The sequence below is a fragment of the Larimichthys crocea genome, chromosome III (genome assembly GCF_000972845.2).
Source record: "Larimichthys crocea isolate SSNF chromosome III, L_crocea_2.0, whole genome shotgun sequence".
In the NCBI taxonomy this organism is placed as follows: Eukaryota; Metazoa; Chordata; class Actinopteri; family Sciaenidae; genus Larimichthys; species Larimichthys crocea.
Genome location: NC_040013.1, coordinates 37106997 through 37125755, shown reverse-complemented (window position 1 = coordinate 37125755; position 18759 = coordinate 37106997). Strand labels below are relative to the sequence as shown.

General features: G+C 40.3%; 1 protein-coding gene across 5 annotated transcripts in view; it reads left to right on the top strand.

Moving 5' to 3' along the window:
* Positions 1–18759, top strand: part of sh2b3 (SH2B adaptor protein 3) — a 49990-nt gene that overhangs the window by 1280 nt on the left and 29951 nt on the right. For 2 of the 5 annotated variants that reach the window (XM_027277735.1, XM_027277732.1), the window contains exon 2: positions 13524–14744. In XM_027277735.1, coding sequence (XP_027133536.1) covers positions 13551–14744 — 1194 coding nt within the window. In that variant the 5' untranslated portion in view covers positions 13524–13550. Of the gene's footprint in view, positions 1–11130; positions 11422–13520; positions 14745–18759 lie in introns of those variants that run through there. The other 3 variants (XM_027277733.1, XM_027277731.1, XM_027277734.1) reach the window with 2 other exon arrangements.

The window sequence follows — 18759 nt, the reverse complement described above, 5'->3', positions numbered from 1 at the left end:
TCATATCTTGTGTGTGTGTGTATAAATACAGGGTTTGTGTACAGGAGGATATTCCTTCAAAGTAAAAGGTGTGTCTCTCTGTTTGCTTAGATACTCTCTGGCAACAGGTGTGCAGTTGTGGTGGTTCCCTAATGTTTCCGACCAAAATAGTAGTACAGTTTGTTGTTAGGAGCAGCTATGTATAAAATCATACAGTGATGAACATGAACTATACACATGTATTGAAGTACTATAATACATTTGAGGTCTTTCCTGTTTTTGCCACTTTATACTGCAGCGCATTTCAGGGCGATGATCAACAAATACATTACGATGCATCGTAATAGATCAAACTATAAAAATATAAAATAGTTACCCTGATCTCTACCTCAGTCAGCATAAAGATTCTGCTAACATGTTAATACATCACTAATAATAGGCACATTATGTGATATAATAGATATAATGATATAACATTGTTTAACTGGCTGTTGTACATGACTTAAAATACATTTTCCTCTACGTCATTTCCTTCTACTTCTATACTTTTACTGAAATAAACTGTGAACGCCACACTTGTACTTGACTAAACATTTTAACACTGTCACATTAAGCAAGGGAGTACTGCTTTTTACTGCTGCCTTTTTATAACATCCATACAGTGACTTCCAAAGGTCAAAAATATACTTTGCAGGGCTTCCTCCGTTCGCCAGACTATTTCCATCACAATAATAGCACAGGCCTCAATTGAACTCGGAGAGAGAAAGAGCATTGTCAGTTTATGAGCTGACTGACTAAAATATATAATAAATCCAATGACAGCTGCCTGACTAGCATGGCTAACAGAAGAAGCTCTGGTTTGCGACCACAGGCAGTTGCATTCAAGGGCACTTCTTTAGTGACACAACCATGAGTTGTCTGGCGACGTTCACGCAGTGTTGTGCTGTTTATTTTATAATTGCACCCAGCTGCCGTTTGTTTGTGCTTACAAGAGTGGACGTTAATGCGCACATGTATATATGTGCTGTTCCTCGGGGAATTTGGAGCAAACTGATTGACACCAAATTGTCACTGCCGTTGTTAAAATGCATAAAAATACACAATTTATTATTGTTAATCGATGTTATGCTGATGGATTTATCAACCAGGTGTTTCAGCTCTAATTGTTTTCACATTGACACACTGTTCATAGGAAAAATAATCATCCTATTTTATGGCCAATCCAGCTAAATAAACACCGGACAGAATGGGTTAGGGTTTTCTGATATTGTCATAAAGCATGTCTTCACATTCTCTTTCCACAAGAGACTAAACACACCCAGAGATATTAAATGTTGTCTTAGCATTGACAATTTGTCCTGGCATTGCATCACATTGTATATGTCGTCACATTCTTAGAAAAATGTATATAATCTAAGACATGTGAAAACAACAAACTTGTATGGCACATAGTTACCTTAGCAAAAGGCTGATGTTGACATTCTTTGTTGATTCAGTCATAAAGATGTGACAGTTGTAACACCTTAAGTCCCTGAAGGACAAAAGACAGAAAAACATGCCTCTAGGGTGAGGAAGTAACGCCAGCTAAACTGTACATAATATTTTCCATAGCAGCCAGGCTTCACTCTCCGACAAAACATTGACTATAATTTAATGGTTCAGTGCAGTTCCAGATCCCTAATTAGCCCGTACAGCCTGTTTATGTTTCTGATGAATTTCAGAAAAGTATTTACTTCCCCAAAGACTTAATTTGGTTTCTGAATGTCACTTCTCTTTTGCTCAGTGTGCGACATGCCTAAATAAATGTATAGATGGCCCCATACTCAGCCTTACAGGAACACAGAAAACATTTAATGTCTACAACCACACAATATGGACAAAAAATATTCATGCTCTGACGAGCATGTAAATATCATGAATAAAAATATTCTGGTGTAAATTTTCAGCAGTGGAAAATCCTGGACTTTCCCTAGAGAGGGGGATGACACTTGTTCAGCATGATTATAATAGGATTTACTCCAACATGACATGATTACTTGGTTGGGGATTTTATGCACCACAACACTATATTGTCTCGATTACTTGGTTGGGGATTTTATGCACCACAACACTATATTGTCTCAGGAGTGGTCTGAGACATCTTTCCTTGAAAGAAAAGCCTCTTGAAATTCGGACATTATAGTAGTCATTTAAATTTTTATATTTTATATACATACACATATATTTAATAAATATATATATATATATATATATATATACACACACACATGTGTATGTATGTATGTATGTATGTATGTATGTATATGTGTGTATGTATGTATATATATGTGTGTGTGTGTATGTGTACACACATGCAGCCGCAGATCGGACAATGTCATGGGCTCCATCTCTTTAACTGAGATGTTATCGCAGCTAGCTCTTCTACGTCCTTCGGGGTTTCTAAGAAAGACAGGAAAAGAGAAGGAGGAACCGTGGGAGATTAATTTACAGGCAGACAGGAGTGGGAATCTGCAAAAGAAGAATGATGGAGAAAGACGAACAGACACAAATTAAGGCAGAAAATGGAATAAAAAGAAAGTTCTTATCTGGTGTCAGTAGGGACCGTCTACAATTAAACACATGTTTTCTAGTAGTTCCTGTGTGTATGTGTGACTTACACGGCTCTTGCCCTCCCAAACAGCTAAGCTAAGAAAATCTCAGACTTTTCTCACCACAAACACACACGGCCTACACTAGGGGTAGGTTTTTGCGTGTGTGTGCACACGTTTGTGCAAGTGTTTTGGGGGGGGCAGTCATGCGTGTGTGTGTGTGTGGTATGTGTATGTGTGTGTGTTTTTCCCAAAGCAGCAATAATTAGAGACTGTGTGTATTTGCGTGTGTTTACCCCAATGCGCCCCTGTCCTTGTTGTTGGAAGAATGTTGATTATAGGCCCGATTTAGCTGCAGCAGTATGAGGATGTCGCTTGACATGTGTGTGCTTGTAGGCTCTGCCGTTTGCAATACATGATGTGGTTTGTGTACACATTATGGATGTCGAATGGGGTCAAGAGTTTTGTTTCTTTCAAACTTTACAAAAGAAACACTCCCTCAGTGTTTGCTTTTTATTCATGACGAGTTCCTCTAGGTTTCACAAGTGCATACACATAGAGCTGCAACGAGTAGTGTATTAATAGGTTAGTCAGTAAAATTACATCTAGAACTATTTTGATAATAGATTATTAGTTTCAGTAATTTTCCAAGCAGTAATGCCTATATTCTCTGGCTTGGTGCTTTGATAACGTGACAGTAAATTATAAATCTTTAGCTTTTGGTCTGTTGGTCAGACAAAACAAGCAAACTGAAGACAGCACTGTGGGCTCTAAGTAATTGTAAATATGATGTATCATAGACCAAACAGGTCACAAAAAAATCAGTAGATTACATACATACACATATCAAATAGCTTTTTTTATGTCTTCTTTTGTGAGTGTGTGTGTTTAGCAGAAACGGGAGTCACGTCTAAGTTGAAGTGAAAGTAGGAACACGTTCTCATGCAAAATTCATAATTTGCATCACGTCACATAAGTTTATTCTCAACACAAGCACAGACTTCGCTGTCACTGGAGCTCTTAACAGGATTCTTGGATGATGTTCCTGTGTTAGAAAGTGGTATTTTGTAAGCACAAGCACTGAAACTCACTCCTCCACGAATTTCAAATGTGGAAAAGTTTATAACTCCTGAATTAGCCTTCCAGGAAGTCAGATGCCTGCAGATGAATCACAGCCGATCAGAGTGACTGAAGGAGTCAATTACCCCCACCACCACCCCCCCTCCCAAAAACCCCACGCATAGTTACACACAAACACGCACACATAATATCTCACATCTTAAATACTATCATGCGTCTACACAATTCACAATGAATCAGAAAAACATCAAGAGTAGGGATGACTCATTCATAAAGTGCTTGTGGATTTCAGACAGTGATGTCTGTCGTACTCTCCCGGGCTGGAACATTTGAGTCTTAAATGCTTGAATTGGCTGAATTGTATTGATTTGACTCCACAGAGTTGTGAATGATGGATTGCTGTTTTCAGCTTTTCAGAAAGTAAACCTGTGTTTAAGGGTTCCAGTAATAAGTTGAGGTCTGCTTTTGGTGGCTTTGTAGCAGAGAAACATACTTAAATTGTTTAGTTATTCAGTGTATGCGTATTTAATGTTCTGTAATATGCGCAGTCAGTCTGTGTTTATTTTGCCTGGGCTCAAAGTGTACATGCAGGCAAATGTATCTGTGCATGTATTTAGTTTTCTCTTCAGTTTAACAGTGTGCACAGTATTGGACAACTTGTCATGATCATTTTTAATTTTTTACCCTGTTTTCATTGTACTGAAAGGCAAAAATACAACACAGAATTAGTACATACAGAGCTGAAACCACGTGTCAGTTTGTTCATGGTTTTAAAAAATGAATCTGCAACAGTATTAAGAGTCGATTATTTATTTTGTTTCAAACAAAAAGACTGCACAGTCTCTGGTTTTCCAGCTTTTCCAAAGTGAGGATTTGCTGCTTGTCTCTTGTATGTTGTGTGGTTGTGTTGTGTTTTTGACTTTGGGAAATGTTTCACTATTTTCTGACATTTTGTAGACCAACAAGTTAATCAATGAATCAGAAATGTTGGTTCCCTACAGACTAATCAGTAATGAAAGTAATCATTAGTTGCAGCTTTTTTTTTTTTTAAATGGTAACAGGGTGTAATGAATGGACAAAACGCAGGAAGTAAAACAGATTGCTTGTAATGCCTGACAGACACTACTGACCTCATTTCTTGAGTGTCCCCTGCTCACACATCACGTATATCCATGCAGCAAAAAGCCAAAACTTAACTTCTCTTTTCATTTTTTGTCTGTCATTATGTCTTGGGAGCCCTATATTTTAGTATTTCCTTGACATGCCAGGGTCTGTCTTTGCAGGATAATGATAGACTGCAGAGTGTGCAGAGACGTTTTGTATTAGTCATTGGTAGGATGCCGGACAGCTGGAAAGATGCTTGTTAGTGAGTATTTTACTTGGTTATTGGAAATTACTGGACACATAATCATCATATATACAGTTTTCTTTTAAGGTAAACCTCAGATTTGTTTTCTGTTGTAATATCAATAAAGACAGCGGTCTTGATACTCCAGCTTAAAGTTGGTTTCCTACTTTTAATCCTGCTAGCGCTGTGTGATTTCCTCCTTATTGTACATCCAGCCTTTTACTCTCGCTCTTTTCCCAACCTGCCTCCCTCTCTCCGTTCCCAGACCACAGGAAATGGCCAGTAAGTGGCCTGGCTTTATTTCTGTGCGTCTTAAGAATAGCAGCATTGTGTTGTGTTGGAGCCTGCATTGTTGTGGGAATGCAGGACTGAGCTGGAGAATACTCTTAACCAAAACAGAAACCCTGTGTACCCAGTAGTATTTTGCCTACACATCAGAACAACAAACAGCATATGCAGCACAAAAGATAAGTCTTCACTAGTACACAGCTGTTACTGCCTCTTGTTCTCTTTTATCAAAAGAGACTGTCAGTTTTAAAAGTTATTCTTACACCACTGCATGTTCATGTATTGTGGGTGTATCTATATGCTTTTCTTTTACATAATGTGTTGATCCTTCTTATGAAACATTTCCACAAATATTTGAACTTTTACAGGCTTTACACAAATAAACATTTCCATATCTTTGCATCTAGAAAAAGCATTCTATGGTTCACTGATGGTTTATATTTGTAATAGACTCTAGATGTAGCTGCAGGCTCCCCCTCTCTTGTTTTACCTCAAATCAGCTGATGCTTTCTTCAGGCTATGGGAAGTTAAGAGCGAGGTTATCTCGTGTTTCAGCGCTACTTCCTCCTTTACAATATGTTCTTCAATTATGTAAGCTGTGTGCGTCTCGCTTTCTGCTCTGTTCATTATCAAAGCTTTTTCACATCTCACTTCACACAAACAGGAACACTGAGTCTCAGCCAATCCCCTTCCCTGCAACTGCAGATCTTTTTCATGTCTGCCTCTTCTTTTATCTAGCCGATCAATCAGCACTTTTAGCTGCATGTAGCAGTTGTCTGGCTATGCCAGTTTTGCTTCATACATAGCAGCTTGTTGCGCTCAAGTATAAAACATGAAGTGAAGGGGATGAAAAACACAGTGTCAGTTTGTGTTAAATGCTGTGCTAGCTAACAGTGGAACAGCCTATTCGGCCTGTCATGACAATATTGAATGGTAACTCTTCAGATGGGAATTTCTGGCCTTTTTTCTACTGATAACAGGCTTGCATAACAGTTGCTCAGGGGTTTGTACTCATTGTAGTCTTATGCTAAAATTTAGTTTGTGTTCATGTAAGAGAAGGATGGGATAGAGCTGCACAAATTTAATAATAAACGTCACAATCATACCGTTAATTAAACTTGATTCAAGCAGATTTCTAATGGTCTAGTAAAGTATTTTGAAGATGGATTAACAATTGTGACTATCATTCTGTAGCCTTGGGTAAAACAATGTGATAGAGACTGTAATTGAGTGGTTCATTTGAAAATGTTTAAATATTTCAGTCAATATTTCAGAATTGCTTTTTGATGACAGGAGCTATTGTAGAGAAAGCAAATATGTTTAACCTCATTGTGGCACTACCTTGGGAAGTTGCTTGCACGCAGCTTGGATTTTATATATCTTGCCACTGTGCTCAAAGTACAATTTTTTTATAGTTTGAACTTCAGTTATTTTATTTTTACAACCAATGATATGTCTTTAGGTTTTGGACTGTTGGTCAAACCATAGAAGACATTTTGTAGGTCCAGTGTATAGGATTTAGTGGCATCTAGCTGTGAGGCTGCATATTGCAACCAACTGAATACCCCTCTCCTTCCAAACATGCAGGAGAAACGATAGTGGCCCTGCATAAAATGTCCTATCTAGAGTCGGTGATTAGTTTGTGTAGTAGTTTATACTGTATAGACCAAACGATTAATGACTAAATGAAAATACTTGAAAATACCAGAGCCAGACTAACTTCTTCCCCCTGTTTTCAGTCTTGATGCTAAGCTCAGCTAACTGGCTGAGAGTCTGCCATGTTGAACTGCCATGTTTCTACAGTAACCCAGAACAGACAAACCAAGATCGGGCCTTTCATGAGCTTCGTAGTTTTTCCTGCACTCTTAGAAAGCAAGCTGTATTTAGTTGCTAGATGCCACTAAATCCAACGCACTGGACCTTTAAGTCACAGCCCTGGTCCTTTTAATATTCAACACTGTTTCCACCCCTGACATAAGAGTGCATTCTGGGGTGTGTGTGTGTGTGCGCGCGCGTGCGTGTGCACTACTCGCTGCTTGCCAGGGCAGGGCAGGGCTTCCTGTTGCTGTGATTGCTGCCCAGGCAGAGCAGAGCAAAGATCCTTTGGTCTCTGTTCCTCTTTGGCTTTGCCACCTGGACCTTCACCCACAAACCTGGCACCATCTCCTCCCCTCTTGCCTTTCTTCTGTTCTGTTTTTCTCACTTCCTGCCTGCCTTCTCATTATCCCCTCGTCCCTCCAGTGACTGTGTTTCTGTGTCTCCTCCTCTTCCTTTTTGTGCTTGATTCTCCTCTCTGTCTCCCTCCGTCTCTCTCTGTCTCCCTCTTTTAATAACCCCCTTACGCCCATATTCACACACTCATTTGCTCTTGCTGCTTTGTACCCCTAGCTCTGTGATTCATTCAGTGATTCAGAGAATGAAAATTCAAAGGTGGTAACAAAATCTGTTTTTCATCCCAGGCCTTATGATGCACATGTTGCCGTGTTTTTTTTTTTTCCCCCCCCCTATTTTATTTATTTTTTCCACTCTTTTACGGGAAAAACTGGACTGTTTGATGTCTCAGAAATCCTTGATGCCATGCAGACTAATTGAGTCGTAAGCAATAGATTGGATCCGGCTGATCTCGGTAATAAGGCTAGGGCTATATAAAGGTCAGAAGGATGTGGCTTGCTGTAAATTGCATTTTATATAATGACTATGAAGATTAGGAGAGCATCCTATTTCTGTAGTAATGAACAACCAAACAGTGCATGAAGGTATACATGTGTACACATTCTTGGGGTGAGTTATACACATGTCTCTTTGTGTGTGTTGGTGTGTGAAAAGACAAAAACAAGTTTAAGCATGACTGTAAAAACATGGTGGTAGTGTCTATGATGTCATGCATAGTTTCCTGTAAGAAGTCAACACTTGACTTGAAGTTGGATATATGGTTCACTGGCATCATGTCAGTTGTTGTAGCCTAAAAGTCCAAACAATTCAGGGGGTGGAGCTGAAGGATAGTAGTAGTTGGGCTGCGACTAAAGATTGTTTCCAGTGTTGACCAGTTTGACAGTTCTTGGTTAACCAATGAATTGTTTGGTCTATAAAACATCAGGAAATGCTCATCACTAGACACACATTTACTAGAGCCCAAGCTGATGTCTTTATATAGTCTTTTTTTTGTTTAAATAACAGCATAAAACCTATTTCAGCGAATTTTGATGAATAGAAAATAGTTACTGATTAGTTTTTCTGTCAGTTGCCTAATAATTTCAGCTCTATAGGAGTGCCGCTTGCCACCATTGTCAATAAGTCTCCCTTACACACATCAACATATACCCATTTAGCCTCAATGTGGTGTAATAATTATCAAAATCAGAAGATAAACATTAACAAGAAGTTAATTACGCTATTGAAACTTAACCTTTTGACCTTTTCCATTGATTTTCACACAGTCTGAGTCTTTACAACCAGTGGCCATGAGAAGTACTGCACCTTAAGCTGTCTTTGCACTGGCGTTTATATGTAGCCATAGCAGTTACTGCCTGCTATGAATACAGGACCTGAACACCCAGAAACCTATTTTGTGTGTGTGTGTGTGTGTCCATTGCATCAAACAAGAGCTGCTCCCAGCTGGGGACAACATGGAGCACACAGTGGTGTGTGAGAGCTGATACCAAGCATTTGAGATATAAATAGGACCTCCCAGCAACAGGGCTTCCACGAGCAGCACTGATAATTCAGTGTTGTATAAGCCTCAGTCTCTGTGTGTGTTTGTAGATTTTAATTTCTCAGTTTTTCACCAAAATGAATGCCACCTCTCTTCGTTTTTCAAATGTTTGTGTTGGCATTCTAGTCTGAGGCTTAAGCCAATAGTTTTGGCTCTGTTCCCAATAGGCCAGAGCCAGGATACTGTTTTATTGGCTACCATAGGCACACTGCAAGCTCTTCTCTGTTGGTGTCTGGACATTTAACGGAACCAGCACTGCACGTTCACCCCCCCCTTCCAATGTATCCTGAGGTTGACTCAAACTTGTGTTGTTAAGAATCAACTCAGTGAGCTGACATGAGTCATGAGGTTACTCATGCTGATCAAGATCAATTCACGTGTGTCTTTCACGCATCCTGTTTCCCTTCCTGTTAGATTAAAATCAATTTTTGGTTGCCCCCTGTGTAAAAAAAAAAAAAAAAAAAAAGTTTAGTTCTACTTCTGATGTTACAAGCAACAAAGTTATGAAATGAGGTAAGAGATGTGTTATCTATTTTTTTCTTTTATCCTGACTTTTAATCCTGTTTTTACCCATGTATCTAGTCTAACTTACATGATTAGGTTGCAGAGGAGAAAACCACCCTAACAAACACAGGGTGGGTGCATCTGGACAATTATTGTCATTACCAATTTATCTGCTGATTAGCTTCTTGAATAATCATTAGAAAATTGTCTTACCATCACAGATTACATCTTCAAACTGCTTGTTTTGTCTCACTGACGTGAAGATATTTAATTTACAATGAGTGGTACACATAGGAAAGCAGCAAGCCTTCACATTTGAGAAGCTAGAAGCAGAGAACTAAACCATTAATCCATTTTCAAAATAGTTTCTCATTAATTGCTGATTGACAAATTAATTAATGGAAAATTGTTCCATATTAGCATTTGGTAAAACTCAGTAAGATTGTTCCCCATTTCTCTAAATGTCAGCCCTCAAAAGCTGCTTTCCTGGCAGACTTTTTTTTTTCTTTCTTTTTTTTGTTGCGCACCTGCTCGACTCATGCATCTGTCTAATAAAGGCAGATGACTTCTAGGTGTTGTAGATGTCACTGTCTGTTATGCTATTTTGAACAACAGTGGCTTAGCTGCAGCCTCAACTAGTTTCACAGTCATAGATGGGACATTAAAAACAGTCACTGCATTTTTTTTTCTTTCTTGTCAACAAACATGAAACCGATGTCGACATTTGCCATTGAGTTATGCAGGGCAGCAGTTTCTCAGGCTGCTTGTGGTGTCGATGCTGCAGGGAAAGCTGTGCCAGATTTCTGTAAAGCACATGAGAGAGTCGAAGAAAGCAATCAGTGTGCCAGTGTGTGTGTGTCACAGTGAAGAATGTAGGCATTGAGAAGGAGGAGGAGGAGGGAGTGATGAGTAAGGTAAGGAAGACAGAAAGGAGGGAATTCAGCAACTTTGGCTCTGTTGCGCAGGGGAATGTTTTCCATTTGCAGCTTGGTGTGTTTGAATTGGCCTATTTTTTTTTCGGTCAGCTCCTGCTGAATGCTGTCTAGCGAAACAATAATATGATAACAAAGCACTAAGTTGAGGTGAAAGGTCCTGGATAAGAACAGAGAAAGGAGATGCAAACTTGTATTAGACTTTTTGTTTTCCCTCACAACTTGAACGTGGCCTTCTCAGGCCCGCAGTGAAGGTGAAAGTAAAGGAAGCATGAATCCAAACACATCTGGAGATCCTCATACAAGAGGACACAGAGGATCAAAAGAAAGGGAAAACTATGGGAACAGAGACGGCCAAGCCCCCAGAGGAATATGGCAAGAGGAAATGTGTGTCTGTATATATATATATATGTGTGTGTGTGTGTGTGTGTGTGTGTGTGTGTGCGCGCGCATGCATGTTCTGTAGTCAGTCAGTGCTGAGTCATCGCTGGGCTGGCCAGGCAGATAGAAACAGGCTTCTGGGGGGGCCAGTTGGAGGGGCACAAGGGGGCATGCACTGAGCATGCTCTGAAAAGTACAGGAAGGGGATTAGTTGTTGTGACAGGACACATCCAGGAACTTGAGTGACGCAATATTTCACGTTGCCAAGTTTTCACTCCCTCATTGACGTACGTGTCCCCTGCTACGTTTGATGGCTTGTCGCGAGTCACGATCTCAAGAATTCACAACTTTTCTTCTTCTCTGAATGTCGTAGACTCGGAGAGCGAAGGAGATGTTAGCCGAGAGATAACGAGACATGTTGCTCCATGTTTGGTCCAACCACAACGACCCCCCTCCCCTTCTATTTATTGTGGTTTTCTGTGATCTGTTGGACCACAGTCTATGACTCCCCCCACGCCAACCCACACGCACCCGTATGCACACACACAAATGCTACACATACTTCCTGTATTAAGAGTCGATCCTACTCTGCTGTACTGGAGGAAGATGGTATGTACTGTAGGCACATGTAGTTTGAGAATGATAAACTCTTATTGATATTACTGTAGTTGATGTCTTTCTGTAAGTTTATTCAACTGTTGTTCAGCAGCTCAAGGGTACAGCAGTATAGAAATGAGCTGCAGTTGTTATATAACACATATTTGGTCAGTGAGGCATCATTGTTTCTAAGATATTCTTCCTGTTTTCACTGCTTTTCCTGAAATATAAAGTGATGAATATAGCCACCGTGTTCAAAAATGTTACTGCAAAATCCTACCATGTTATAAACTTAAATAAAACAATTTATATAGATCATTGTTTTGTTGCATAACAGTAGTGTGAAGCTTGAGAAACTCTGCGGCTGATTATTAAAAATTATATCATTCATGGCGTGACTGCATAAACCAAGAAGCTGCACTCGTGCTTTAGCTCAGGCATGTTGTGGCTCTTTAAAAATATGTCCTTCCTCCTACTTATCACCTGTAACTATGGGTTGACTGTACAGGGTCAGCAGTGTATACGCTCATCAGGGAACAGCAAGAGGGTGTTTGAAAAGATGAAGGACGTGGTAGGGCTCTCATTGAATGCTTACGAATTCATCCTGTTTCCTCTTTTCTGTGGAACTATGTGGTTAAGTGTTGAACCACTGTCTCGTTTCTTTGTACAGTAATTACAAAGGTAGCACTCAGTCAGCCATGTTAGATAGGTAAGAGCATATGTACTGTAGAATAACGGGACTGTTTGATGTCTTTTTTCTGCACTGAGTAATGACGGCAAAGTTGTGCTTTATCATGACTCATGATGTATTTAAGTGGCCAATGAGGAAATTGGTATGCAAGGAAAATCTACCCAAGACCCCTTGAAAAATTAAAGGGCACCCTGGTAGCCAAGGGGTTTTAAGATGGTCACTATATAATCGCAACTTCCATATTTTGAGTCCAAGAGGCTGAATACTTTTTTTTTTTTTTTTTAGCGTGAACAAGCATGCTGTATCATCAGCTGCTGCATGTGGACTGAGAACATGGTCCATGGATTGATTTATTTTCATATTCATAACCAAAGAAAATACTTCATCAGTACAAAAAAAGTCAACTCAGGTTAGGTGTGAAAATGGTCTTTTTTTTAAGCCATTTTATAAGCTTTATTGTCAAAGTTCATGCACTTTGAGGAGAGAGAAGGAGACAAATCAAGCATGAAATTGAAGTGTGGAGTCGAGCAATCACAGTCCATGTAATAGCCTTGACATAATGAAGACTTCATCTTGAAAGAAAAAAAAGAAAAGAACGAAAAGCAGAAGGAACATTGAAAAAGGCCACATGTAGACACAAACACACAGATGGCCGAGCAGGCAGTGTGGTTGATTGAGAAATTTTCTAACCGTACTTCCTCAGTCAGGGCCTCATTCAGTGTCTGTTTTCATTCATTTCAAATACTTAAGCCTCTGTCATCCATATCAGTGTAATTTAGGAGTGATTTAGTCATCTTTATTGACTCTGCTCCACTTCACTCTCCTCATTTACGTTTTTTCACTTTATGCACCTTGACAGCAGGAGATTTTTCCTATATGTATGTATGTATGTATGTATGTATGTATGTATGTATGTATGTATGTGTGTGTGTGTGTGTGTGTATGTGTATATATATATATATATAATATAATATATATATATATCTATATATATATATATATGCACTTACAGAATTTTTGCTCCTGATTCAATAGACTGTTTGTCTACAAATCGAATGGTTCTTGTGAACTCTTCACCTTTATCTATTAAGATACTCTGATTGGTTGATTGCCAGAGATTCTTTGCAGGCCTCTGTAATCCGTACAGATGAAATCAGACTTTTGGCTGTCCTTTCTCAATGTTTGAACTGTTTCAAAGTTTCAAAGAGGTCAAAGTAATGCTGTAACTGTTTTGCTAGTTTCATCTGTCATGCTCAAGTTCTTGCACAACACTTCACATTATCTTGATTTGCCTCTAATTTCATTTCCATATCTCTCCTTTGTTTGTTCCTCAATCATCCCTTTTCTCTTTCTAAACTGTCCATCTCCCCAATTTTCCTCTTTCTTCTTCTTTCTCTTTTCAACCTTCTTTGTTTCACAGCAGTGATTCTCAGCCGGTCTGGTTACTGCAATGAATGGTAACACTATACATCCAACCAACACCACCACAACAGCAGGAGGAGGCCCAGGCGTGGCAGCGCCCCCAAGAGGCTGGAGGGAATTCTGCGAGCTCCATGCCATCGCCACAGCCCGGCAGCTGGCCGGACACTACCGGAGCTTCGCCAGAGAGCGGCCACAACATGACGTGCTCCCACCAGAGACCTTTTCCAAGCAGTTCACAGACCTCTTCCAGCAGCACTTCTGCTGTGAGGTCGACAAAGATGGCACGCCACTCAGCCAGACCACATGCTCTGCCACTACTGGTAGTGCATCCTCCACCACCCCAGTGGCATCTCCCCTCCCATCACAGGCCGTGATGGGTCGATTGCGGATCACATCTTTGTCTGGGGCACAGGACTATCGCGAGGCGGGTCGGCCAAGTGGAGGAGCTGCTCGTTTCGCTGTGGTATCACCAAAAGTGGAGCCAGTGGTAGTAAGTCGGGAACAGGAGCAGCCACTGCGATGTGCTGCTGGAAACTCCTTATCAGGAATCCCAGTGGTGCTCAGAGGGTCGACTCGTAGTATCGGCAGTGGGTCACTGTTGATTCGTAGCCGTAGCAACGAGGAGGTGTCTGGCAATGATCGTCGTCAGGTATCCGAACAGTACTCTTCGGACTCATCAACCTCCAACCCTGGCCACGCTGACATCACACATTTCTCTGTCAGTCAAATCCGGCAGACCGTAAGACGGCTTCTCAAGAAACGGCCCCTCCCAAGCCCTCCTTTACCACAGGACCTGTCTCCTAGAACCCCCAACCCCACCACCACCAACAACAATCCCCCAAATAATGGTGACAGAGTGGGTGGGATTTCCTCCACGAATGAGGAAGTGTCATCCTCCTCCTCATCCTCCCACTCTTCCTCTTGTATAAACTCTGAAGCCACACCCCCGGCCTCTTCACATATGTTTGCTGGTTTAGCCTCTCAATTAATGGATCGTGTCCGTTCGTTTCGCAGCGGGAGCATGAGGCAGAGAAGGTCAGAGGTGAGCGGTTGTTGTAAAGAGGGCCAACTGAGGTACTTGCTGGTGGATGACACTATCTCAGACTCTCAGCCCCGCTGGCAACGCTGCCGCCTTCTGGTCAGGAGGATCAGGGATGCTCAAGGTGGTGGTGGAGGAAGAGGAGGGGAGAGGTACCAGTTGGAGCTCTATGATCCTCCAAAGGTAAAAACATTTACCCATGCTTACATTTATACACACATATTTTCTCTAAACCAAGAAATCATTTGATAATGGTGTGTGTGATCTATGTTTGACATATATGCAAACACATAAATGTACACAACAATCCATACATGCATTGCACGGTATTTCCATCTCATATTATCTTATTTAGGTTTTTTCTTTATTTGGCCAAGAAATGGTACCACCACATAATTCAAACCATAAAATAAATTGGTAAACTTACTAGAGGTGTTGGCTGACAGATTTCTTTCAACTTTGGACGGAGCCAGGCTAGCTGTTGCTGGCCATTTCCTGTCTTTATGCTAAGCTAAGATAACGGCATCTTAATTCTAGCTCCATAGTTAATGCACAGACATGAGAGTGGTATCTTCTCATCTACTTTTCATCTAAGTATGTACAAATATTGAGAAAAAAGTATATTTTGAACACATTTTCAAACCGTGTAATGTTTTACATTATTGAAATTAAATACAGGGTCAAAGTTGGTCCCTATAGAGTGCCATAATCATGTTTCAATTTAACATTTAATATTGAAGCAAATTTTAAACATCCTACATTTGCAACATTTAATGATTTTTTTCAGTTATTGACATGTTTTTCAGCTGTAACAAACAGATGGTCTGCATCACTGCATATACTGTATGCAGCATGTGATCACTAATAGCTCACACTTTCTGTCTTACTGTTTTTCTTAGTACAGCAGATGTCTGTTCAGCCTGTTTCACGGGATTGTGTCTGCACTTCTTGCAAATGTTTGTTGAGCTTCTTCTCAGAACTCTGCATAGCACTGAAACTTTTACCAGCTGGCAGGTTCCTCATCTTGTGCAAGACTGATTATTCTGTAGATCTGTTTGTGTTCATCAATACGATGGAAACCCACACAAGTCTTTAAAGGGCTGGTCAGTGTCAGTTTGTCATACTTGTATGTGCATACTCTAAATTAACACACATAGGCACAAAGTCATTTCCTGTTTCCAGCTGTTTTAGTTGCAGGGAGTTACTGTTGATATGATTGAAGATGGATTTAATCTCTCAGTGCCTCACTGATTGTCATTTTTATGTGTGAACCTAGCAAAGCATTTGCCTAGTGAGCCATTTATGTGTTCAGCTGCCTCAAAGAATCTGCAACATTAATGTCTTCTTTTACTCTTTGGTGAGTTGTTTTGCCTCCTACACTGTTTCCTGTTTGTTTGGGGTTTGCTTCAGCCAGTCATAACTTTTCTACTTCTTACTTCAGGATTAAAACATGAACACAACAATCAGACTATATAAAAATGCCACATTTAGAATAGGTTTGTTTGAGTAACATGCATTTAAGTTAGGAATAAGAAAGATCAGCTTGCCTTCTCCTGACCTTGCTTGACAGCTCATCACAGCATAGCAGGATGTCTTTTTTTTTCTAATATGTATGCTTGGTTCCCCACATGAGACCTCATGGCATAAAACCCTGCAATACTTCCAAATGTAGCCAGCTGCAAGGCTGCATGTGCTTGCACACCCAGTCCCCCAAGTTCCTCAAACCAGTAATCAGAGCAGCTATGTTGACTGCCTGTCCTAGCCGCCACCATCCATAAGGTCACTGTAAGCAGAGTTCAGTCTCTTCAGGGTGTGTGCAAGTGTGTATTCTGGCACAAACGGCGGCCAGTGAAAAAAACGCTGCATGTGTGTGTCTGTGTCAGTGTGTATGTGTGCTTATAGAGTTTTATATTTAGTAGCCCTCAACTCTTCAGCCAGCTGCAGCCCTAACCATGTGCACGAAGTAATTCAGTTGATGATAGAGCCAGAGCTCTTTGTGCGTGTGTGTGTGTGTGCATGCATATATATCAGAATGGGAAGACATTGGCAGGATTTTCCTGGCTGATTGCAATGCTGCTTTAGTTAGCCAACTGCATTGCTGCCCCCCCCCCCTTTCCATTTCTGTGTGCGTATGTGCGTGTGTGTGTAATCTTGGCAGGGCAGCGAGTTGAGGCCCTGAGAATGGCCTTAAAAGGAAGGAGAGCTGTGGACTTGCATGCACACATTTTAACATACACAAGAAAAAGCATATGCTTTCACACCCTAAGAACCTAGAGAATCTAAGCAGACAAATATATGGTATGTTGGGGTTGCTGTGTTAGATATTGTGTTGGTACGGTTTCTTTTTTTTGTGGATGTAAATTGGGGTTTCACACATCTGTGGCCTCTTTTTGTGACTGTGTGTAGGTGTGTGAGCATGCATGCCTGCACGCTGCACACACATATCGGCTGCACAGAAAATAATAATCCATGGGTGGTGTTCATATGTATTTTTATTACAATCTCTCTGCGTGTGTGTCTTAATGTGTGAGAAACAGCAGTAATATCAGTGAGCTGATTTAGCACAAGAGAGGAAGCTGTATGGAAACTGATAACATATTCGTGTGAGAAAGCTCCAGTCAAGGCACAGAGCTCTGTCTTGCAAAACTCGAGCCGTGTTTTTGATGCAGAGCCAAAGTCGGTCTAAATGCAGCTCTAACTGGTTTAATTCAGATAGCCTGGTAGGTTAAAGCGTGTCTGCATGTACCAAACAACAACTGTCTACTACGTTAAGGTTTGTCAGGAGTTCACTCTGTCAACAAATAGTTAGAGTTGATCACATCTGTGTAATGTAGTTTGTTCACTGAAAAATAGGAGAAATAACCAAACTGACCAACGACCCGAGATGTCATTCAAAATGTGTGCAAACTGACTGTTGTACAAAATCCAATAAGGACACTGTCTCTGTCATGCTCCCATATGAGCTCTTCGAAAATGAGGTCTATACATTCACCTGTGATAGGCTGTAAGGATGCGAGCCTATAAACTTGGACAGTAATGGGGAATTTATATTATGTATTCAGAGAATGAAATTATAGCTGCTAAATAATAGTTTAAATATTTATTATCATTTATTTTCAATTCAAAATGGTTGAGTAGGACAGAAATAAAACAATTAGCATGACAACTGTTGTAACTGTTAGATTTGGTTAGACCAGAGATATAGAATATTAAACCAGCCATCTTTGGTGCCTACATCTGGGCCTCAGATGTGCATAAACATTTTAAAATACAAAATTGTGAATTAATCAGTTATCTTATCACGATATGAAAGATATTTATCAATACTGGCTGAACTTAAATTTATGAAGTAGTACACTTAATGATGTTATAGTGATGATCATTCCAACATTCGCTGCATAATTCCATTTTTTTTCCCAATTAAAATAGTCATCCTAATTAAATTTGTTTGATGAACATTTTTACACTGATTCTTTCCCAGGACAGCGTACAACATTTTCACATGCTTCTCCAACTGGAAGTTATATAAGCAGTTTTTTTTTTCTGGTAATTTGTTACATTATGTTTGTTCTGTTTTGCAGATGAAATGACAAAATAGCCAAGCCGATGCAATGTAACACTTGTTTTATTGCAGAAGTGAATCCTGTCGTGTCAGCTGAAACTAGCAGAAGTCTCCACAATGTCCTTGGTGTTGTCTGAGACTTTAACCTTAAATTCTCATCTCATTCTCAAGTATCTAAATGACAAACTGACACCCTGACCAATAAACATTCCTATCTTAGTGTTATTTTAGATTATTTAGTCCACACATCAAAACACTGAGTGTGTGACGTTGGTCCTGATATGTGCAGTTTCCCTCAAGTTCTGGACTTATCTCGTAACCTTCCTCAGCTGTGACTTGCTCTTAACTGAGGTAGTTGCTTCTACGACATCAAGCCCTACTTTTCCTTTCATCTGACGCACAGTAGTCAAGGTTACAGACAAAGTTAGCGTCTTGCCAGGAAAATAGTGGTATTCTGTCTTCCAGACTCAGTTCCCACAAAAGGCAGGCTGATGTCGGATGCTTCCTCAGACCTCCTGTAGACTTCATCTTAATCACACCCTTCTCATCTCATCTCAGCTATGTTTGTGTGTGCTTTTGCATATGCTTGTTTCAGCTCTTCGAGCCTTAATTTTTCCCATATGGTTTCATTTTGTG